This window comes from Nycticebus coucang, chromosome 11, assembly GCF_027406575.1.
Source record: "Nycticebus coucang isolate mNycCou1 chromosome 11, mNycCou1.pri, whole genome shotgun sequence".
NCBI classification, from domain to species: Eukaryota; Metazoa; Chordata; class Mammalia; order Primates; family Lorisidae; genus Nycticebus; species Nycticebus coucang.
In genome coordinates this window covers 63915929-63940903 of record NC_069790.1, presented here as the reverse complement: position 1 = coordinate 63940903, position 24975 = coordinate 63915929, and the positions used below count along the sequence as shown (strand labels likewise).

Here is a 24975-nt window from a genome sequence, read left to right as displayed (position 1 = left end):
TGTTCTTCCTTTTCTAGTTGGTTGAGGTGGCCCTTTAGGTTGCTGACTTGCTCTTTTTCTATTTTCTTGATGAAGGCATCTAATGTATAAATTTCCCTCTAAGGACTGCCTTTGCAGTATCCTACAGGTTTTGATAATGAAGTTTGTGACTTCATTACCATTTTGTTCCTGAAATCTAATGATCTCCTTCTTGATCTTGTCTATGACCTAGACATCATTCAGCATAAGGTTATTTAGTTTTCATGATTTTATTTGAGTGTGAAGATTTCTGTTGCTGTTGAGTTCAACTTTTATTCCATCATGGTCTCAGAAGATACAGGGAGCAATTTTTATGCTTTTAAATTTGTTGAGGTTAGCCTTGTGACCTAAGATAAGATCAATTTTGGAAGATGATCTATGGGCTGATGAGAAAAATGTGTATTCAGTTTTGTTAGCATAAAGTGTTCTATAAATGCCTGTTAAGTCCATTCATCTTAGTGTCTTGTTTAAGTCCATTAGTTTCTGTTTGGAGGATCTGTCCAGTACTGCCAATGGGGTGTTAAAATCTCCAGTATTACAGTGTGGGACAATGTCATACTGTCCAGATCACCTAGGGTTTGTTTTATATATTGAGGAGCATTCAGATAGGGTGCACAGATGTTAACTATGATCTGAGTATTTCCTATAGAACTGGTCTAGTTTTGGCAAATTTCCTCAACATTTGCATGTCAGTAAAATATTTGTAAAATCTCTTCATACTGTGTGTTTCCCTTGACCAATATGTCCTCCCCAGAAACACCACTTTGGGGACAAGAAAAACAGCAGAGGTCTCCATATGCCAAGAGGAGGTCAGAAGAAGTGGAAGATCAGCACAGAAGCTGAGTGCTTGGGTGTCGGCAGAAGCCGAAGGGCTAGAGACAGGGAAGGCCTGTCCTAAAGTTTTTGTGGAACTGGGTACTTGCCAGAACTACCTTGGGAGAGATTAAGCTAGTGAGTGAACTTGAACAGTACCCAGTGGCTGAGAATGAGCCACCAGCAAGGTGGAGCTCTCTTGGGTTTGGCTGCTAGCAGTGGCAGCCCACAGGGTCCTAGTGTGTGGCCAACTCTGGTGCACCTGCTGAGCTTGAGCAGTCACCCTTGGTGGGGGGAGTTGGGTGGCTCCCACTCCCCTAGGAAAGCCACTTTGTAGCCAAGGGGCATTGTCTGAAAAGGTTAAGGTGTGTCTCCTAAGTAGTCTTGCGAGAGCTTCAGAGTCTCAACCCTGTGGGACCTGAGGACAAATAAATCAGGAAGTGGGGATGGGTCTCCTTGAAAATTAGACAGTGGCTTGCGGCCCCCATCTTATACAGCAGAACCAGTGATGTGTTTTGCATCACAAACGCCAGAGCACCACCTGGTCTCAAAGCAATATATTGCATTATATATCTGTTTTCTCTTTTGTCCTATCTTCTTGGAGCACCATCTAGAGCCCAGGAAATATCCTGTAATACTGCAATATATATATATATATATTTTCCCAACTTTTTATCCTTATTTTATGTTGTTGTTTATTTTGTTTTCACTTTTGTTTTCTTCAATAGTGAGGGCTCAACTTTTGCTATGGCTTTTCTACTCCTATTATTCTTTCTTTTTTCAATCTTTTTCCTTAGTTTTTTGTTTCATTTTGTTGTATTTATATTTTTTTTTCATCTTTACTTTATTCAATAGTAAGGGCTCCATTTTTTATTTGATTTCTCTGGCCCTTTTATTCTTTCTTTCCTTTCAATTTCTCTCCTTTCTCTTTTCTTTTGGTAGAGATTTTTCTACTTTTCTCATCTTTCCCAAATAAATTTCTCAAAGAACAATTAAGATATCCCTTTTTTTACATTTTATATAATTTTATTTTCAATTTTCTTTACATACTTTCATTGTTATTATCATTTTCTTTTTTTTTCCAATCTGTTTTATTCTACTTCATTTTGTATCCTATTTATGTGAACTACATCATTCCGAGGCCTGGGCAGGGTCCCACAGCATTGGTCTGGCACAAGGAGACCTTGAGCCCCTGGTGTAGGTGGTCCTTCTAGCTTTAGCCTTTGGAAATATGGTGTTAGTAGGTCCCCACTGCAACATAATGCTTATTTTTTCAATATTTGGCATAGATGGGGTCTTGATTTTGTTCAGGCTGGTAAGGAACTCCTGACCTTGAGGGACTCACCCAGCCTGGCCCCCTAGAGGCCTGTAACTGTGGGTGTGGGTCAAAGCACCCTGCTGAATGCCACTATTACTCCCATCTCTCTCTCTTTTGTTTCAATTTTTTCCTTTTATCACCCTTCTTTTTTCCATTTTTATTTCTTTTCTCTCTTCTTGCTCTTTACTCTTCTCTTCCTTTTGGCCCTATACAAAAAGGACACTTGAACACCTAAGTACAGAGACAAGGTAATTTAAAGAGAAGTAGAAAGTGAGAGGAAAATGTAAGAGAACAAAGTGAACAAGAAGAAAACACACATGAGGAAGAACCAACAGAAAAATTTTGGCAACATGAAAAACCAGAACAGATCACCACCACCCCCTCCAATGAGGTAGCTATGTAGAAGATTCCACCTATAAAGAAATTATGGAACTTACAAAGAGGAAATTTAAAATATGGATGACAAACACTTGAAGGGAATTGAAGGGAAAGTGGAAAATAACCAAAAAGAAATTCAAAAACTGACACAAATAATGAATGAAAGACATGAAGAAATTATAAAAGATATATCAATGCTTAAAGAATTGAAAGAATCATTAAAGGAACTTAAAGATGCAGTAGAAAGTATCAATAATAGATTAGACCATGGAGAAGAAAACATCTCAGAGCTAGAGGATAAGGCTCTTGAGCTAACCCAGGCAATCAAAAAGGCAGAAAAGAAGACAGAAAAAGCAGAACATTCCCCGAGAGAATTATGAGCCTTCATAAAGTGCTCAAACATATGAATTATAGGTATCTCTAAAAGGGAAGAAAACATCCCAAAGGAATGGAAGCCCTACTGGTGGATATCATAAATGAAAATTTCCCAAGCATCACCAAAGGTTCTGACACAGTCCTTTCAGAGGAATATCAAATCCCAGGTCATCTCAACACAAACAGAGCATCTCCAAGTCACATTGTAATGAACATATCCAAAGTCAAGACAAAAGAGATAATTCTTCAAGCCGCCAGGAGTGAGCAAAGTGCCAACTGATCTATTGGGGCAGATCCATCAGGGTGACAGAGGACTTCTCAAATGAAACTTTTCAAGCCACAACAGAATAGTTATTTACCTTTAACCTTCTTAAAAAAATAATTTTCAGGGCATAATTCTGTATCCTGATACACTAAGCTTCAAATTTGATGAAGAAATCAAATATTTTATTGACATGCAAACATTGAGGAAATTCGCCACAACAAGACCAGCTAGCTCTACAGGAAATACTCAGACCTATTTTCCACACTGAACATCACAATGGACCACCAGCAACATGAACACCCAGAAAGTAAAGGACAAAACCTAGCTTCTATAATTGTGCAAAGGATAAAACTAAGCAACAGACTTTCACAAAATGAGATAAATAGAATTCCATCATATTTATCAATTCTCTCAATAAATGTAAACAGCTTGAATTCCCCACTGAAGAGGCATAGGCTGGCTGATTGGATAAAAAAGCACAAGCTGTCTATATGCTATCTGTAGGAAACACACTTAACTTTGAAGAACAAATCAAAACTCAGGGTAAAGGGTTGGAAAATAGTATTTCAGGCAATTGGAAATCAGAAGAAAGGAGGGATCATAATCTTACTTGCAGATACAAGTGGATTTAAAGCAACTAAAGGTAAGAAAAAGATGGCCATACTGGTCAAGGGAACAATACAACAAGGGGACATTTCAATTCTAAATACTTATGCACCTAACTTAAATTATCCCAGATTCATGAAATGGATCTAAACAATTGGTCTAAACAATATGACATCCTACAATACCATAAAAGCTGGGGATTTTAACTTCCTTCTGACAGAACTGGACAGATCCTCTGAACAGAAACTAAAGAAAGAACAAGGTACTTAAATATGACCCTAGTACAACTAGGCTTAATAGACATATACAGAATATAACAACCCAAAGCTAAGGCATATATGTTCTTCTCATCAGCTCATGGATCATAGTCCAAAATAGATCATATCCTAGGACACAAATCAAACCTCAACAAAATTAAAAGAATTGAAATTTTACCTTGTATCTTTTCAGACCACAAGGTAACAAAGGCATGAAAACTAAACAATCTTATGCTGAATGACATTTGGGTCAATGAGGAGTTAAAGGAGGAAGTTATCAAATTCCTCAAACATAACAATAATGAAGCCAGAAGCTACCAAAACCTATGGAATACTGCAAAAGCCGTCCTAAGAGGGAAATTTACCACATTAGATGCTTACATCTGAAAAATAGAAAGAGAGCACATCAAAAACCTAATGAGTCATCTCAAGGAAACTGAAAAGGAAGAGCAATCAAATCCCAAATCTAGCAGAAGAAAAGAAATAATGAAAATTTAATTGGAAGTAATGAAATTGAAAACAAAAGAATCATTCAGAAAATTAATGAAACAAAAGCTGGTGCTTTGAAAAGATAAATAAAATTGATAAACCCTTGGCCAGATTAACTAGAAACAGAAAAGTAAGATCTCTAATAACCTCAATCAGAAGTGAAAAGGGGGAGGCCGGCATGGTGGCTCATGCCTGTAATCCTTGCATTCTGGGAGGCCGAGGCAGATGGATTGCTCAAACTCACAGGTTTCAGACCAGTTTGAGTTAGAGTGAGACCCTGCCTCTAGAAATAGCTGGGCATTGAGGCAGATGCCTGTATTCCCAGCTTCTCAGTAGGCTGAAACAAGAGAATCGCTTGAGCCTAAGAATTTGAGGTTGCTGTGAGCTGTGATGCTACGGCATTCTACCAAGGGTAACAAAGTGAGACTCTGTCTCAAAAAAAAAAAAAAAAGAAAAAGAAAAGAAAAAAGGGAAATAACAATAGATACTACAATGATGCAAGAGATTATTTCTGACTACTATAAAAAATTCTATGCTCAGAAATTTGACAATATGGAGGAAATGGACCAATACCTGCAATCACACTACCTCCCTACACTTAACCAGGAAGAAGTAGGTATCTTGAAGAGACTAATATCAAATACTGAAATTGTAAGAAACAATAAAAAAGCTTCCAACAATAACAACAACAAAAAGCCCTGGACCAGATGGCTTCACACCAGAATTCTATCAAACCTTCAAAGAAGAACTTGTGCCTATACTGCAGAATCTATTCCAAAACACTGAGAAGGAAGGAGCCTCTCCCAACACATTGTATGAGCAAGCATCACTGTGATAACAAAACCAGGAAAGGATCCAACTAAAAAGGAGAACTACAGACCAATTTCACTAAAGAATATCAATGCAAAAATACTCAGTAAAGATCTTCAATAAACCAAACAAAGGCATCATTGGGGAAAAGAAATTCTGTTCAATAAATGGTGCTGGGAAACTGGATAGCCATATATAAAAGTCTGAAATTGGACTGCACCTTTTACCACTTACAATAATTAACTCAAGATAGATAAAAGATTTAAATCTAAGACATGAAACAATAAAAATCCTAGAAGAGAGTTCAGAAGACAGTTGCACTGTGTTGTGGGGCATTACGAAAGCACTATTCACCCAGAACCTGCCACATCGGCCCGATTTTCTGCAGCTGTATAAGGAGTAATGCTGCAGTAGCTGGGGAGCTGGAGGAGAACCTGATTTGAGATCAATTCTTGGAGAACACAAGGAAGTATGGTGACCACAAACCTTGCAGGATTTTTTGGACTGTGGCTTAAGAATTTTTAAATGGGAGATGACAGCGAGATGGTGGCCGAGTAACAGCTTCCTTGCAACTGGGCACTGTGAGTCTGGGGAGATAGGATTCCAGGCATCTCTGGCTGGTGGGATCTGCCTATAATCATCCCTGTGAGGATACAGGGAGTCAGCGAGAGACTTCTGGACCCCAAGAGGAGGACTAAAACAGTGGAAAACCGGCAAGTCATCGCGTGTGTCCAATCGGTCTAAACCCACCCGCAACTGTAAGTATAGCTGCCTATAGTCATCCCATTGAGGACACAGGGAGTCAGCAAGATACTTCTGGACCCCAAGAAGAGAATAAAAGCAGTGGAAAACTGGCAAGTGATTGCGTGTGTTTGATCGGTCTAATCCCACCAGCAACTTGTTAAGGAAAAGTGGGCAAGATGGCCGACTGAGAGCAGCTTCCGAGGGAGACTCCTGTCCAAAAGGAAAGATGATGTCCAGAAACAGCCCAATTAAGCTGCAGACTGGAAGATCAGCCAAGAGAGAGATGATAACTGCAGGTCACCTCTGCTAAGGCAAGCTGCGACTCCAAGAAACCAAGCTTCAGGTACAAAATTCATATGGAAGGAGGAGTGTCTGTCCTCTCCCCCAAGTAAGCTGTGGTTTTTCTTTCTTTTTCTGTCTCCTTTCTTTTCTCTCTTCGTTTGTTCCTGAGGGTTTTCTACAGACAAGCGGTGAACTGTGGACCTCTTGCCTCACCCCACGGGTAAGTGCTGTGAGAAGTGGGGACTACTTCCTCAGAGGGAGCTTGCTGTGACTCTAAACACTCTCTTGATAGGCAGAAATATTGAACTAAGATCTTCCCTGCCATTCTGATCTTCCAGTACACCCTTCCCCCATTACCCAATCAACGGAAGCCTAACCCTTGCTGAGATGGAGGGAGGAGCAAGAGACTCTGGGGCCGCGCCGAGCCCCAACCCCACCAGGATCTTGAGATTGACCAAGAGACTCTGGGGGGCCGCGCTGAGCTCCCCCCCCACCAGGATCTCCACTGGCAGGTGTGTGGCCTCGCACCCCACGCCCAATGACCCGCGGACACCCAGACCACCATACAAACAGTGCTACAACCCGCGACCTGCGGATGCCTGGACTGCCGTACAAGCAGCACCGTGACCCACGACCCACGTCCTGGGCCTGCCGGGCCTTCGCATGCCCTGACCGGGAACTCCGGGAGCCGCGCATCCCTGAGTCCTCCCTCCCGTACACTCCCTGCCTTCATATCGGCCCACTTGTCTGGCCAGGGACTATGGTAGCCACACACTCTCTGGAGCCCTCCCTGCCTCTGCACAGAGCTCTTCTCCTGGCCAGAGACTGCTGGAGCCTTGGGCTCTTTGTGCCAAAGTCACCAGGCGCCAGGCACTCCTAGAACCATGTGCACCACCCCCTGCCCTGTTGCTGGATCCGGGTGTGCCACACTCCGGAGCTGCTCCCACAACCAGAACTCCCTGGCTGGAGCAGCCCCAGAAGAGCTACACAGAGTCACTCCCTACAAAGATCCAGCAACAACACAGTGATCCCGCTAAGGTCTAATCTTGGAGAGACACCTCCCCAACTCTGAGGATGCACAGAGGCAATGGTGAAAAACAATCATGAGGCAAAATCAATGGAAAAACTCTGGCAATATCAATAATTACAGTAGATCAAATTCTCCAAAGAACAATGGGGCAGACAAAGCACAAGATCCCATGTACAAACAAATAGCTGAGATGTCAGAAATCGAATTCAGAATCTGGATAGCAAATAAGATCAAATTAGAATTCCACTCAGTAACCCAAAAGATGTCTCAAGAATTCAACGAATTCAAAGACCAAATGACCAAAGATTTTGACGCATTGAGACAAGAAGTTGCAGCCCTCAAAGATCTGAGAAACACAGTAGAATCCCCCAGTAACAGAATGGAACAAGCAGAAGAAAAGATTTCTGACATTGAAGACAAAGCTTTCGAACGCTCCCAACTCTCAAAGAGGAAGAGAAATGGGGGGGAAAAACAGATCACCCTCTCAGAGAGCTCTGGGATAATTTGAAGAAACCAATATTCGTCTTATAGGGATCCCCGAAAGCGATCAAGTGGCTTCACAAGGCACAAAGTATCTTCTTCATAAGATTATGAAAGAACTTTCCAGACATGCCAAGAGATTCTGAAATTCAGATAGAAGATAGTTTCAGAACCCCAGCACGACTCAACCCGAAAAAGACATCCCCCATTGATTATGACATCATAATCAATTTCACTAAAGTGAATATGAAGGAGAAAATTCTGAAAGCAGCCAGACGAAAGAAAACCATAACCTACAAGGGGAAGAATATTAGAATAACTGCAGATCTCTCTGCTGAAACCTTTCAAGCTAGAATAGGATGGTCATCAACTTTTAATTTCCTAAAACAAAATAACTTTCAACCCAGGATCCTGTACCCAGCTAAACTGAGTTTCATTTATGATGGAGAAATTAAATACTTTAATGACATTCACATGTTGAAGAAATTTGCCATAACTAAACCAGTTCTCCAGGATATTCTCAGACCTATCCTCCAGAAAGACCAGCATAATCCTCCATCACAAAAGTAAACACACCCAGAAAATTTGGATCAAATTCTAACTTCCACAGTCACAAAAGGATTAAAAATGTCCAACGGACTAGCAAAAGACTTACCGATATTCTCAATTAATGGAATGGTTTAAAATGTCCTCTAAAGAGGCACAGGTTGGCTGACTGAATACAAAAACTCAAGCCAGATATCTGCTGCATACAAGAATCTCATCTTACCTTAAAAGACAAATATAGACTCAAGGTGAAGGGATGGTCATCTATACTCCAGGCAAATGGAAAGCAGAAAAAAGCAGGCATTGCAATCCTATTCACAGATATAGTAGGCTTTAAACCAACCAAAATAAGCAAGGATAAGGATGGACACTTCATATTTGTTAAAGGTAATACTCAATATGATGAGATCTCAATTATTAATATTTATGGACCCAATCAGAAAGCACCTCAATTTATAAGAGAAACTCTAATAGACATGAGCAACTTGATTTCCTCCAGTTCCATAGCAGTTGGAGATTTTAACACCCCTTTAGCAGTGCTGGTTAGATCCTCCAAAAAGAAGCTAAGCAAAGAAATTTTAGATTTAAACTTAACCATTCAACATCTGGATTTAACAGATATCTACAGAACATTCCATCCCAACAAAACTGAATACACATTCTTCTCATCAGCCCACGGAACATACTCCAAAATCAACCACATCCTAGGCCACAAATCTAACCTCAGCAAATTAAAAAAAATAGAAATTATTCCTTGCATCTTCTCAGACCATCATGGAATAAAAGTTGAACTCAATAACAACAGGAATCGGCACACCCATACAAAAACATGGAAGCTAAATAACTATATGCTGAATGATAGATGGTTTATAGATGAGATTAAGAAGGAAATCACCAAATTTTTGGAACAAAACAACAATGAAGACACAAATTATCAGAACTTCTGGGATACTGCAAAGGCAGTCCTAAGAGGGAAATTTATAGCACTGCAAGCCTTCCTCAAGAAAACGGAAAGAGAGGAAGTTAATAACTTAATGGGACATCTCAAGCAACTGGACAAGGAAGAACAGTCCAACCCCAAACCCAGCAGAAGAAAAGAAATTACCAAAATCAGAGCAGAATTAAATGAAATTGAAAACAAAAAAATTATACAACAGATCAATAAATCCAAAAGTTGGTTTGTTGAAAAGATCAATAAAATACATAAACCTTTGGCCAACCTAACCAGGAAAAAAAGAGTAAAATCTCTAATTTCATCAATCAGAAATGGTAAAGATGAAATAACAACAGACCCCTCAGAAATTCTAAAAATCCTTAACAAATATTACAAGAAACTTTACTCTCAGAAATATGAAAATCTGAAGGAAATCGACCAATACTTCGAATTATGCCACCTACCAAGACATAGCCGAATGAAGTGGAAATGCTGAACAGGCCTATATCAAGTTCTGAAATAGCATCAACTATACAAAATCTCCCTAAAAAGAAAAGCCCAGGACCAGATGGCTTTATGTCAGAATTCTACCAAACCTTTAAAGAAGAACTAGTACCTATATTACTAAACCTCTCCCAAAATATAAAAAAAGAAGGAATACTACCCAACATATTCTATGAAGGAAACATCACTTTGATCTCTAAACCAGGGAAAGACCCAACAAGCAAAGAAAATTATAGACCAATATCACTAATTAATATTGATGTAAAAATACTTATTAAGATACTAACAAACAGAATCCAACAACACATCAAAAAAATTATACACCATGACCAAGTGGGATATGTACCAGGGTCTCAAGGCTGGTTCAGTATACATAAATCTATAAATGTAATTCAGCACATAAACAAACTAAAAAATAAAGATCATATGATTCTCTGAATTGATGCAGAAAAAGCTTTTGATAATATCCAACATCCCTTCATTATCAGAACACTTAAGAAAATTGGTATAGAAGAGACATTTCTTAAACTAATAGAGGCCATCTACAGCAAACCCACAGCCAATATCATATTGAATGGAGTTAAATTGAAATCATTTCCACTTAGATCAGGAACCAGGCAAGGTTGCCCATTGTCTCCATTGCTCTTTAACATTGTAATGGTCGTTTTAGCCACTGCAATTAGAGAAGAAAAGGTGATCAAGTGTATGCACATAGGGTCAGAATAGATCAAACTTTCCCTCTTCGCAGATGACATGATCATTTATCGGGAAAACACTAGGGATTCTACTAAAAAACTTCTAAAAGTGATCAAGGAATATATCAATGTCTCAGGCTACAAAATCAACACCCATAAATCTGTAGCCTTTATATATACCAACAATAGCCAAGCCGAAAAAACAGTCAGGGACTCTATTCCTTTCATAATAGTGCCAAAGAAGATGAAATATTTGGGAGTATACCTAACAAAGGACTTGAAAGATCTTTATAAAGAGAACTATGAAACTTTAAGAAAAGAAATAGCTGAAGATGTTAACAAATGGAAAAACATACCATGCTCATGGCTGGGAAGAATCAACATTGTTAAAATGTCTATACTACCCAAAGCAATATATAATTTTAATGCAATTCCTATTAAAGCTCCATTGTCATATTTTAAAGATCTTGAAAAAATAATACTTCGTTTTATATGGAATCAGAAAAAAACCTCAAATAGCCAAAACATTACTCAGCAATAAAAACAAAGCAGGAAGAATCACGCTACCAGACCTGAGAGTGTACTATAAATCCATAGTGATCAAAACAGCATGGTACTGGCACAAAAACAGAGAATTAGATGTCTGGGACAGAATAGAGAACCAAAAGTTGAATCCAGCTACTTACCATTATTTGATCTTTGACAAGCCAATTAAAAACATTCAGTGGGGAAAAGATTCCCTATTTAACAAATGGTGCTGGGTGAACTGGCTGGTGACCTGTAAAAGACTGAAACTGGACCCACACCTTTCACCATTAACTAAGATAGACTCTCACTGGATAAAAGATTTAAACTTAAGACATGAAACTATAAAAATACTTGAAGAAAGTGCAGGGAAAACTCTTGAAGGAATCGGCCTGGGTGAATATTTTATGAGGAGGACTCCCCAGGCAATTGAAGCAGTACCAAAATTACATTACTGGGACCTGATCAAACTAAAAAGCTTCTGCACAGCCAAGAACACAGTAAGTAAAGCAAGCAGACAGCCTCAAAATGGGAGAAAATATTTGCAGGTTATACCTCCGATAAAGGTTTAATAACCAGAATCCACAGAGAACTCAAACGTATTAGCAAGAAAAGAACAAGTTACCCATCTCAGGGTGGGCAAAGGACTTGAAGAGAAACTTCTCTGAAGAAGACAGATGCACAATCTACAGACACGTGAAAAAAAGCTCATCATCCTTAATCATCAGAGAAATGCAAATCAAAACTACTTTGAGATATCACCTAACCCCAGTAAGAGTAGCCCACATAACAAAATCCCCAAACCAGAGATGTTGGCATGGATGTGGAGAAAAGGGCACACTTCTACACTGCTGGTGGGAATGCACACTAATACGTTCCTTCTGGAAGGATGTATGGAGAATACTTAGAGACCTAAAAATAGACCTGCCATTCGATCCTATAATTCCTTTACTAGGTATATACCCAGAAGACCAAAAATCTGAATACAACAAAGACATCTATACCAGAATGTTTGTTGCAGCCCAATTCATAATTGCTAAGTCATGGACAAAGCCCAAGTACCCATTGACCCATGAATGGACTAGCAAATTGTGGTACATGTATACCATGGAATATTATGCAGCCTTAAAGAAAGATGGAGACTTTACCTCTTTCATGTTTACATGGATGGAGCTGGAACATATTCTTCTTAGCAAAGTATCTCAGGAATGGAAGAAAAAGTATCCAATGTACTCAGCCCTACTATGAAGCTATTTTATAGCTTTCATATGAAGGCTATAACCCAACTATATCACAAGAATATGGGGAAAGGGCCAAGGGAGGGGAAGGGTGAGGGGAGGTTGAGGTAGAGGGAGGGTAATGGGTGGGGCCACACCTACTGTGCATCTTAGAATGGATACAGGTGAAACTGACTAAACGCAGAATACAAATGTCAACATACAGTAACTAAGAAAATGCCATGAAGGCTATGTTGAACAATTTGATGAGACTATTTCAGATTGTTTATGAAACCAGCACATTGTACCTCTTGATTGCACTAATTTACACAGCTATGATTTAACAATAAATAAATAAATAATCCTAGAAGAAAACATGGGAAAACTCTTGAGGATGTCGTCCTGGGAAAAGATTTTATGAAGAAGACTTCAGTGGCAATTACAATAACAAAAATAAAGAAATGGGACTTAATTAAGCTGAAAAACTGCTGCACAGCTAAGGACACAACAATTAAAGCAAATAGACAACCTTCAGAATGGGAAAAGAAATTTGCATGTTACAAATCCAACAAAGTCTTGATAGCTAGAATCTACAGAGAACTCAATTAATCAACAAAAAAAAGAACAAATAATCCCATCTATTACTAGGCAAGAGACATGAATAGAACCTCCTCTGAGGAAGACAGACAAATGGCTAACAAACATGAAAAAATGCTCATCATCCTTAATCATCAGAGAAATGCAAATTAAAATCACCCTGAGATATCACCTAACCCCAATAAGATTAGCCCATATCACAAAGTCCCAAAGTTGTGGATGCTGGTGTAGATGTAGAGAAAGTGGAACAATTTTACACTGTTGATGGGACTACAAACTAACACAGCCTCTTTGGAAAGAAGTACGGAGAATCTTCAAAGAAATCAAAATAGACCTCCCATTTGACCCCACAATCCCATTACTAGGCATCAATTCAGAAGAAATGTCCTTATTTTATCATAAGGACATTTGCACTAGATTGTTTATTGCAACTCAATTTATAATCGCCCAGATGTGGAAACCTAAATGCCTATCAACCCAGGAATGGATTAATAAACTGTGGTATATGTATACCATGGAATACTATTCAGCCATAAAAAGCTGGAGACTGCATCTTTTGTATTAACCTAGATGGATTTGAAACACAAACTCTTAGTAAAGTATCACAATAATGAAAAACCAAATGTATCCAATACTAATATGAAGCTAGTGGATGATCTAATATATGCCCACAGAAGAAAAACTCAATTCAATTCAAGATGGGGGAGGTGAAAGAGAGAAAAGGAGAAGAGGGAGGGGATGGGCACAGTGTAGGGGTGTATGGCACACCTCCTGGGTGTGGGACACAACTATAAAAGGGACTCTAACAAATACAAACTTTGTAACCTAATTGTTTATATCCTCACATTAATCTGAAATTTTAAAAAGTTGTTCAAAAATATATTCCTCTATGAAAGTCAACCAACCCCACTTGATTTTGTTAGCATTTTTAATAATGATTCATGTCTTAATATATCATCACTTACAGTGAGTACTTGTCCAATAGAATATTCTTCTGAGATGACCAAGGTGGTCCCATACCAGAATGCCAGAGCATATGATGCATAGATCAGCAGAAAAGCAGCACCAATAGAAATATTGGCTGTAATAGCTTTCTTTATCCCAATTCTTTTAGCTTCTTCTAAGTTTTTGTTGTACCTGGGAGAAAGAACAAATAGGATCACCATATACTCAGAAATCTTATGAAAATGTGTCAATGTAGGATGAAGAGTATTGAGGAGTCAGGATGTACCCATATATTTTCTCCTTTTGCCCATACATCAGCCTCGTGAGGTCAATACGTGCATTATGCCTTTTTGCAGAAGAGGAAACTGAGGTTTGTGGAGATTAAGATTTTGTGAAGAGTTGTCTAAACATTCTTTCTCTGGCTTTAGCAATAATAAAGTAAGTGAAGCAATATTTAGCAAACTTTTAGAACTTGTATGGTTTCACAGACAATACTAACTAGAAGCCATGAAAAAACTCGTGTCTTTCCTTTCGAAATCTGTACCCATGAAAAAACTCGTGTCTTTCCTTTCGAAATCTGTACCCCTATTCAATTAATTAATAAAATGGAGAAGTAATGTTGAAAAGTGCTAACATAAATGAATTAAAGTCATTTAAATCTCTGAACATTAAGGAAGCGTTAGAGTTTTACCCTGTTCTACCTCCTTCCGGGACCATTGGAAGAACCAGTTGAGCAGCTTCATGTGTGAGAACATTTTGAGAGCTTTGAATTGCCATGTAACACTTCTTTTAGTTAAATAAGCTGTATAATTTATCTTATTTCCATAAACATTGATTTTAAAAAATCACTGATCTAGGGCGGCGCCTGTGGCTCCAGGAGTAGGGCGCCGGTCCCATATGCCGGAGGTGGCGGGTTCAAAGCCAGCCCCAGCCAAAAGCCACAAAAAAAAAAAAAAAAAAAATCACTGATCTACAAAAAATATTGGGCTGAAACTATATAATTGTCCATCATTATGTATCAGCGACCCTTCCTTTTCCTTTCTATAAGTTGTCTATGTATTCTTCTCTGTGTTAATGCTCCCCAACATTTGTCATGCCAAAGCTGTCTGCAGCTGGAAGAAGGGGTTCTGGCCTGATGGCTGTGGTCATTCAAAGCCTTCCGGCTGCCTCAGAGCTAAGAAAAATCAAACTCTTCACACATCTGTACCTGAAGCTATTCACGGCACAAAATTTGGCTAGCACCCATTAATAGTGCATTTACAATTTTTTTTTTTTTTTTTTTTGCAGTTTGGCCAGGGCTGGGTTTGAACCCACCACCCTCGGTATATGGGGCCAGTGTCCTACTCACTGAGCCACAGGTGCCACCCATTCTTAGTGCAAATCTAGGCAATTACACAAAGGGGGCAAAGACAAGTAAGCAAACAAACCCACGGGAACAACATCAGAGTCCACTGACAGGCTTTCTTTCTCCAGTTCTAATGACTGAAAGGTTACTCCCAAATGATAATTCAGCTGTGCTTTTCAAATCCCCAGAGAGTGGTCAGTTTCTGATGCTAAAGCTGAAGAAGATGGTGCCTGTAACTTTACCTTCATTCAAAGGATCCCAGGAGATTATTTTGCTTAAAAAGAAAGATGTGGAGGTAAACTAATGAGGCGCAGATTTAAAGAAAAATAAGCAATTTTGCAAATATAGAACCAAGGTAAAACTATTAGAGAAATGAGACAGATTATAATTAAGCTTTAAATCTTCCTATATTTTCTTAACTACAATTCCCTGCAGAACTCAGGGCACTGGCTTGCAGAAAGACGGAATTCATAACGGTTGAAATGGAAGAATTTACTTCCACGCAGAATTCAAGTTTTGAGGTCTTTGATCCACAAAGTTCATGACTATATAAATATTATAGTATTATGCATGTATTACTTATCTTTAGAGGATTCATTCCACTAAGTACGTACATTAGCATTCAAGCCCTGCCCTAGATGTAAGCATGCATCCTTCTTGTCTTCAGGACTACTCTTACCAGCTATATTACTGGTTACAAAAGCATGAAATTTACTTGACAGCATGTCTGCTAAAGACCAATTTAAGCAGAACTTCATAGTGCCAAAATATTAACACACTATACTAGAGTTTTTACTCCTCAAAATGTAAGTCCCCAACTTGCCAGGTGTAATCTTTGAAAAAAATTATTTTTGAGAAACATGTTTTATTTTTGATAAATCTCTATTATATCATTATCAGCATAGATATTTCATTTATATAGCTATATAGATACATCTCCCACTTTATGAGTCAATCTGAGGTGAAATGTGCTATGAGGCATAAATAACACTCGATTACATTTAGGCAATTTCAATGCACATGTCTTATATTTTGTTATCGTCTTTATTTCAGTTCTTGCTTACCAAGACTAGTGTAGAAACCAATATGATGTTGTCTTATGCAGCCAGAGGAAACACTTGCACAGGAAGAAGCAACAAAAAAGAAGAAAATCATTTAGATACCAGAAAAGATAAATGAAGGAAAGAAAAGGGTAAGGAAGGAGGACATGTAAACAATACTCCTTTTGATTAGTTTTTCAATACAAATGTCACACATACAAGATCGGATATTAAAGTCATTTGTTCGTTAAAAGTTTTAATATAGAAATGGCAATTAAAGTATGAGTTCCTAAAATGAACTGAAGTTATATTTTTAAAAATTGGTATTTAGAAAATATTATTATTAAATATCATGAAAATATTTATCAATGATGTAAGTATCTACTTACAAGAGAAAGGAAAAGTTTTGGTTAAGCAAATAGAAATCAATACTAATAGATAAATATATTTGCCAGTCACACATAAAAGAGAAAAATGTTTTTAAAATAAGGAGCACAAAACTATTCTTTATTATTGAATTAAATTCATTTTAACTACCGGTTAAATTTCCATTTCAAAACAGCCAGCTTTCTCCTGTACCTACTACTTTGAAGAGGAAGATCAAGACTTTGATTACTTATCTTTGTAGAAGTAGAGAAAAAGGAAAGGAGAAAAACTGTAGAAAAAACTAAATTATGTTTGATCTAAGAATTGTCTTACCAATTCTACTTCCAAATTATATCCTAAATCTAGGTACTAGTCTCCCCTTCCCAGCCTCTGCTCTAGATCAAGCCACTACAAGTCCTCTGGCCTGGACGACCTTGTCAGCCTCCTGTTTTGAATGTTCTCATTCATTCACCAGATCTGTTATAGGAAGAAACGATCCAAAAACATAACGTGGATGGTCATACCCCTGCTTAATACCCTCAGTCACTTCCCTGTGCCCATGGAATAAAGTCCTAACTCTTCACCAGGGCCTACCATCCCCATATTTTTGCCCCTCCCCATCCCAATTTTCCCCTCACTCAACTGAGCTGCAGTTACACAAGCCTTGTATTTTCTAGAACATACCAGAGTCTTTCCCCACCTCAGAAATTTGGAAGATTTTCTTCCAACCCATCCTATCCCTACCCCCACTATAGCATGCTTTTTCTCATCCCTCAGATCTCAGCCTAGATGGAACCTCCCCCCAAAAGGCCTTCCCTGACCACCATATTTAAACTCCTTCTATTCATGACCACACTCTTTGATTTCAGAGCATGTCATTAAATCTATAATTTAATTCATTTTTTTTGATAATTCCTTCTGTATCTTCCCTCCTCCTTTCATTCCCTTTTTATCCATTTTATTATTTTGAATGAGGATCCCTCAAGGGTCAATATCCTCTATTTCTGATTCATGAATGAAAATTGAGAGCCTAGCACAGTGCCAGCCATGCAGTAGGTGCTGGATAAATTTGTTGAATGAATGAACTTTTAATAAATGGCCAACCTGGAAGTCCACCAGTTTGTAGTCTTGTGACCGACCACTCATGATCCCCAGGCAAAACTAATCTCAATTTCCCAGGGGAAAATGTCCTTTCAAAGATAATTTAATTAACTCATTATCTTCCAAGGAAATGATTCCACACATTAAATGAGTCTCTTAATATAGCTGCGTAAGCCTATTTTCTTACCATTAAAACTTGATTGCCATCTTCTCTAGGACAAATCTTTATGTATCTAATTAAAGAGCTCCTTGAAAAAATCTAGGTTCCTTTAAACTTTTAGTAAACTAAAATTATCAGACTTATTTAGTTATGAATATTGAACTTGACTTTTTTTTTTTCTGCGGGGCTGGGTTTGAACCCACCACCTCTGGCATATGGGGCCGGCACCCTACTCCTTTGAGCCACAGGTGCCACCCTGGACTTGACTTTCATAATGTCCTTTCCCCCTTATGCAGGCTACATCACATACATCGTTTTGGGTTTTGTTGCTAATAACATCCTTAAAAAATATTGTCATGTTCCTCAAATTTCAGATGTCACTAATGGTAAGTACTTTTATCATGTTATTTTATGTGCCATTAAAAAGAGGGACTTTACCTAACAATTTCAATCAGTGTAACCTGGCTTATTGTACCCTCAATGAATCCCCAACAATAAAAAAAAAAAAAAAAGAAAAAAGAAAAGTTTAACAGGACATCCAGTATACAACTAGGACCCACAGGGCTACAGCCTGAACATAATAACACATGTGCACATGGAAAGGAACAGCAGAACTTATAGGTCTCAACCTGGGCACCAACTAACTAAAGGAATGAAAAACAATCTCCTCTGAGAATATTAACCCAGGCAGGACTCATATGAGTCTGAATTCAAACTAATGGCATAGTCAAAAACTCATAGACACAGAATTTAACATATGGTGGTCCCAGGTTAGTAGTGTCCTTTGTGAACAGCAAAAGCAAACCTAAATCCCACCTAGAAGAATTGGACTCCAATCCAGACCTACAGCAATTGTAAGACAACACCGACTGCTGGATTTATTCCAATTTCAGAGACAATGAATTGTGAGGGCAACGTGTACAACTCAGAACAGAGGAACATACTGTATACAAGGGTGCCCACAAACACCTTATGGACACCCTGTATTTTCTAATTGCTCATTGATAGTTTACAGGATGCCATTTATTCTGAATAATGATAGGTACCCAGAGATCTTATTGTACCCTGCTAGCTTGTACAGTCTACTAGAATTTCTATGTAGGCAATCACACCATCCATGAATAATGACTGTTTTGCTTCCTATTTTCCAATCCTTAGAGTTTGTATTTCTTTTTTATTTTATTTTTGTTTATTATTCTTATTCACGTATTCTTGGTCATATTATCTAGTACTTGTATAATTATAAATAGAATTGATGCTAGCAGACATACTAGGCTCTTAATTTTTTTAACTGACAGACAAAATTGTATGCACTTATTAATTATTTTAAGTGTTAAAATGCTTTTAACATTAAATATATTTATTTCCTTTGGGGAATATATAGTATATTAAGACTTTATTTTATTCCTAGTTTTAACAGTTTTTGTCATGAATCATACACAATTAATGCTTTTCCCCCATCTATACAAATAAAATATTTCTTTTAATTTGTTAATGTTGCTAATTATATTAACAGATTTCATAATATTAAATCATCTGTAAATTCATGGGATAAAGCCAACACATTCAGGATTTTAAAAGTCTGATGATATTTTTCACATGAATTCGTTTAACTAATAATTTATTTGGAATTTCTGCACCTACATTTTAGGTAGAACTCTCTTTTCATTTTCTTTTCTCATATCACACCTGTCTGGTTGTGGTGTCAAAGTTACATGCACTAGCCTAATAAAATGAACTTACAACATTTCTTTTTCCATCTTTTCCATCACTTTCTTGATGTGTTGGTAGAACTTCCCTATAAAATTATCTGGACCTGGTGGATTTTGCTTGTTTGTGGGTGGGGGCAGTGGAAGATGGAGGAGGTTTTTAACTTTGAATTCAACTCTTTTAATGATTATTGGTTTATTCAGGCTTTCTTCTTCTTAAGTGAAGGTTTTAACCTATATTTTTCACCAGTGTTTTAAAATTTATTGGTATGAACTATAATTTTAAAACTAGATTGTTTTTTATGTCCAGCAAGATTTACTTATTCATTTTTCTTTTTACTCCTGAGTAAACTTACAAAATACTTAGTTATTTAACAGCCTTTTCAGTGAATTAGTTTATGGATTTGTCAATGCTCTGCATTTTTGCCTTTAATTTTCTATTAAATTAATTTTTGTTCTTACCTTTATTATTTTTTTCTCGTTTTATTATTCTTTTTCTACCTTCTTCATTTCGCCATTTAATTCATTAATTTTCAGCCAATTTTAATTTATTTTACCAGACACTCTGGCATCATTGGACCAGAACTCATTTTTAACATGAAATCTCCAGCTTTAGGAGAGCTTTCTAGTCCACAGAGTAGTATAAATTCAGACCCCAATCTCACATGGGGGTCAGACTTGAGATTTTGATTTTTATGAGGAGATACTTTCTCCCTAGCTCAGCAACTAGGCAAAAGTAGGTAAACTCTGCCTCCCTGTGCTGTTGGGCATAGACTTTTTCTGGTCCACCTAAAAAAGAAAACCGAAAAAGAATCTCAAGTTCAAAATTTCCTCCTGTCTCAACTCAAATATTAACTTATCACAAAGGATTTTTCTGAATAACTTCTCTAAATAGTCCCATTATTTTCTAAGAGAGAGTATTTTATTTCCTTGAACAGTATCTGATATGACTCAAGAGTGTTTTATTTCCCCCAAATAATATTTACCCCCAACATGTATATTAGGTATTCATGTATTTGAGTTGTCTGTACCCTTCCCTTCCCCTGTCCAAATTTAAGCTCCATGAGAACAGGGGCTTTATTTGATTGGATGTTTGCCCAGCCATGAAGCAGGACTTTCTCATTTTATCTGTCAGGTGCATTTTAAAGCAAAAGCAAAAATCTTAGCAGAAATTTAATTAAAACATAGATACTACTTTTCTTTGAACCATGGCACTTAGCCAACACAAATTATTCTCAAAGGATATATTTGTGGGTGTAAAATCTATCATATGAACAAGAGTATTTCAAACACATATGTACAGTTGGAAAGATAATTACACAGTGAATAATCACGTGAGAGCAACTGAGGTAAAAAAACAGAGCACTGCCAGAACCACGGAGTGTTCTGGAACCCCACCATGTATTCTGGTCTTATTGCAGTTTTTCATCTTCCCCAGAGGTAACTATTACTATGACTTACAAAAATCCTCTGGTTTGTCTTCATTTCTACCCAGTGTATAACTCCTGAAATAACATAGTTTATTTTTTCCTATTTTCAAAACATACACATATTTATAACATTAAAATATTGTATGAGAGTATTATAATTTATATTCAATTTTAAATAAAGTCTGTTACATTTGAAAATCAATAGATCTGATGAATATTATAAACTTCAAAATATTACTATTTATATACTCAGAAATATAATAAAAAGGAGCAGTTGCAAGAATAATACTAAATACATAATAGAAAAGATTTTGAACTTTTGTACAAATGTGGTTTTTGGTTATATTTTTTTCTTCCAAATCATGGAGCATAGCTCAACTGAGTAGAGAGACTTGGGCAAGAGGGAGAATGAACCACAGATTAAAATGACCCCATAGATCTTATGTAAAATATTCATTCTATTTTGGAGAATTAAACATTAACTTGATAGGCAGAAAAAAAAATCCATCAGAGATATAAAATATATTTGGCCCTAAGAAACAATTTTTATGTCATTGCCTATCTGAAGAACTCTAGAAAATCCTGTGAATTAGCAGACATAGAAAAGAACAATTAGATTGCAATTTCTCCTGAATATTAGTTACACAATCATATACCCATTAAAATATATACAGGGTGGCCACAAAATTCGTGTGTAATTTAAATTTAAATTACACTCGAACTTTGTGGCCACCCTGTATATCTATATCAGATAAAATATTAATAATTAACACAGTCAACCTCAAGGGATACGAATTTGGCATAAAGTTTAACATTTCTATCAACATAAAGAAGAAACAAACCTTTCCAGTTCTTTCTTTTGTCCTCCAAATGCAATCACAGTTCTAATAGCTGCTAAGACCTCTTCAGCGACAGCTCCAGCTTTTGCATATGCATGGAGTTCTTTATCAGTAAATGAAGATAATATCTGTTTAAAAACACAATTTCAGATTACTTTTAAAAAAGTATATTTGCTAAAAAAAAAGTATATTTGCTATGTAATATGACTCAAATTCTTTTTGGATTGAGATGGTTGATAATAAATTAGATGACTTGAAAATTTTATTTTTCCACTCAAAAATTCATAGATCCTCATCCAAATAAATACAACTGGAACTTTTGGGAGATGTTCAATTTCAGAAAAGAAAGATATACTATACTATAATCATCAACAAATACAGAAAACGGGCAGAAGAAAATAGTGTGTGCGCTCAACACAGCAATTGCTCCTGGTTCCCTTGTTCAGAAGTGTGTAGGTGGGAGGCCTGAAGAATGAAAGGGACCAAGCACCCGTGGTGACAGCACTTCGAGAAGGTACACAGGTCAGGGTAAGCAAAGAGTTTCCTCTGCTGGGGCTCTTGGGCAAAAAGAAGTTTGCAGCCAGCCAGGAAGATCTGGTTCCTGGATGCTCTTTAGTCCTTCTCTTGGTTTGTGAGCATTATTCTGCGGATGGAACCGTACCGGATACATTATATTCTAATTTGGTCTTCTCAACTGCACAGTGAAGTAGGTTTTATTTCCCTCACTTTATATGTGAGAAAATGAAAGCATGAAGAAGTTAAGTAATTTGCTAATAAGGGTGACATTTCAGATGCAAGGCTGAGTTCATAAGACTTCAAAGCCTGAATTAACATCCATTGTAGTAAATCTCTTTGATTTACTACAGTCACCCACATGTGAACTTGGGTCCCAGAGGACCCTATTATGAAAGCCAGATCAATTGGCATGGGCAAAGGACTAAGGTTACTGCTTGTACTTGGAATGCTCAAATGGTCACTCATCCAAATTACAATTCCGCACAACCAATTGATTTAAAAATTCTGATTAAACAGGATTACATTCTTCCAATAAATAATTCACAGGCATTTGTGGACTTGTTTATGTAACATTAGTGTACTCTTTCCTGGCATGAAAAGCTCAAAGGTGTTCTGATTTTTAACAGAGCATTTCTTCCTTTTCTGTGTGTGAAAGGAAAAGGAGCTATAATAGATACAGGAATGAGTGAATAAAAGCAAATGAACATGGATTATATTATATTCTATGTGCAGACACCACACTGCATGTATCTGTCATTTTAGTGCCTGGAACCATATCCCACAGACTCACTAGACCCTCCTGACTTCTCAAAGGGATCTTCTGAGGGCTGCCTGGCCACGGTGAGTCACAGTGCTCGGTCTGAGTTAGAGTGGTTAGCCCCGTCCCTGACAAGCAGGTCTGCAGAAAAGAGGAGGCTCACAGAAACGTGATTTAGCAACAGTTCTCTACTCTTGAAATGTCATAGTGCCACAATTGCCCACACTGGAAGCAGCAAACAGGAAGATTACTAAGAAATATTTTTAAATTAGGAGTTCAAAAAATATGCTATTTTAATTTAATGCTAATACCACATATATCAAGTACGCAGTGACTCAACAAATCTGTCTCCTTTTTCCTTCTGTGACCTTCCACTAATTATAAGCAGACAAGAATATAGTGAACTTTTCATTAAATGTTTTGTCAAGAAAACAAGTCTATGTGAAGGGAAAAAAAAAATCTTCAAACCTATTCTCAAGGATATGAAAAGCCAACTTCCACTTTACTACAATATAAAATAATAAAATGCTAATACTTCCATTGTTACAATTACTCACATAAAACTGTGTAAAGTACCACTAACCTATCCCTTCTCCCAGTGGCTGATAATTTCTTACTAAGGCTAACTGGCATTAGTTTGAGACATATGCAATTGTTTTCTCTGTAAGTTAAAAACTGTTTGACATAGGCAATTCTATATTATTCAAAGTAACATATTCAGAAGCAATATTTTGGACCACTATAGGAATTTTTTTTTTTTTTTTGTGAGACAGAGCCTCAAGCGATAGCCCTGGATAGAGTGCTCATAGCAACCTCAAACTCCTGGGCTTAAGCAATTGTCTTGCCTCAGCCTCCAGAGTAGCTGGGACCTCAGGAGCCCGCCATAATGCCCGGCTATGTTTTGGTTGTAGTTGTCATTGTTTGGCAGGCCGGGTCGGATTCAAACCCGCCAGCTCTGGTATATGTGGTTGGCGCCTTAGCTGCTTGAGCTACAGGAGCCACCCCACTATAGGACTTTTGATCTATATTTTTATGTTATTTTTCATTAATCAATGTAGATTTTGTTTTGAGATCAGTTTAAGAGCTGTTTTTCAAAAAAATTTGTTTTGAGATCATTGTAGCTCCACATGCAAAGTTGTACAAATCAATACAGTGAGACCCATATATCCCTCTGCCAGTGTCCCCCAATGCTAACATCTTAGAAACTTAGAAACAGAACAATATCCAAATCAGAAATTTAACATTGATCTAATCCATCAGTGCTATTCACTTGTACCAGTTTTGTATGCACTCGTGTGTGTGTGTGTGTGTGTGTGTATGTGTGATGTGTATTTAGTTCTAAGCAATGTTACCAGCTGTGAAGATTCCTGTGACTGCCACAGTCATGATGCACAACAGTTCTGTCACAAGGATTTCTTGTGCTATAAAACCCTATTTATTTATAATAATTATTTATTGGAAACCAGGTCTAGCTCTGTTGCTCAGGTTGCAGTGCAGAGGTGTGATCATAATGCACTATAACGTCAAACTCCTGGGGTCAAGTGACCCTCCTGCCTTAGCCTCCCAAATAGCCTCAGCCTCCTGAGTAGCTAGGACTACAGTATGGAGCATACCACCGATTTTTAAATTGGTTTTGTAGACATGAGAGTCTTTCATATTACCTTTTATAACCCCAGTCACTTCTGTCTCTACCTCCTCTCCCCATCACCCTTAAGTCCTAGGAAACTAGCAACCACGCACCTGTTGTCATCTCTACAATTTTGTCATTTTGAGGATGTTATATAAATGGAATCGTGTGCTCTATAACTCCCTTTGGGGATTTTATTTTTTCTTCACCCGGCATAATTCTTTGGAGATTCATCCAGGTTGCAGCATGTATCAATG

The 24975-nt window shown here is 37.5% G+C and overlaps 1 protein-coding gene across 4 annotated transcripts in view; it reads right to left on the bottom strand.

Annotated features, from left to right (window-relative positions):
• Positions 1-24975, bottom strand: part of ABCB1 (ATP binding cassette subfamily B member 1) — a 206351-nt gene that overhangs the window by 58062 nt on the left and 123314 nt on the right. For all 4 annotated transcript variants that reach the window (XM_053609089.1, XM_053609086.1, XM_053609088.1 and 1 more), the window contains 2 exons: positions 21822-21946; positions 13849-14020 (listed from right to left, as the gene is read on the bottom strand). In XM_053609089.1, coding sequence (XP_053465064.1) covers positions 13849-14020; positions 21822-21946 — 297 coding nt within the window. The remainder of the gene's footprint in view (positions 1-13848; positions 14021-21821; positions 21947-24975) is intronic.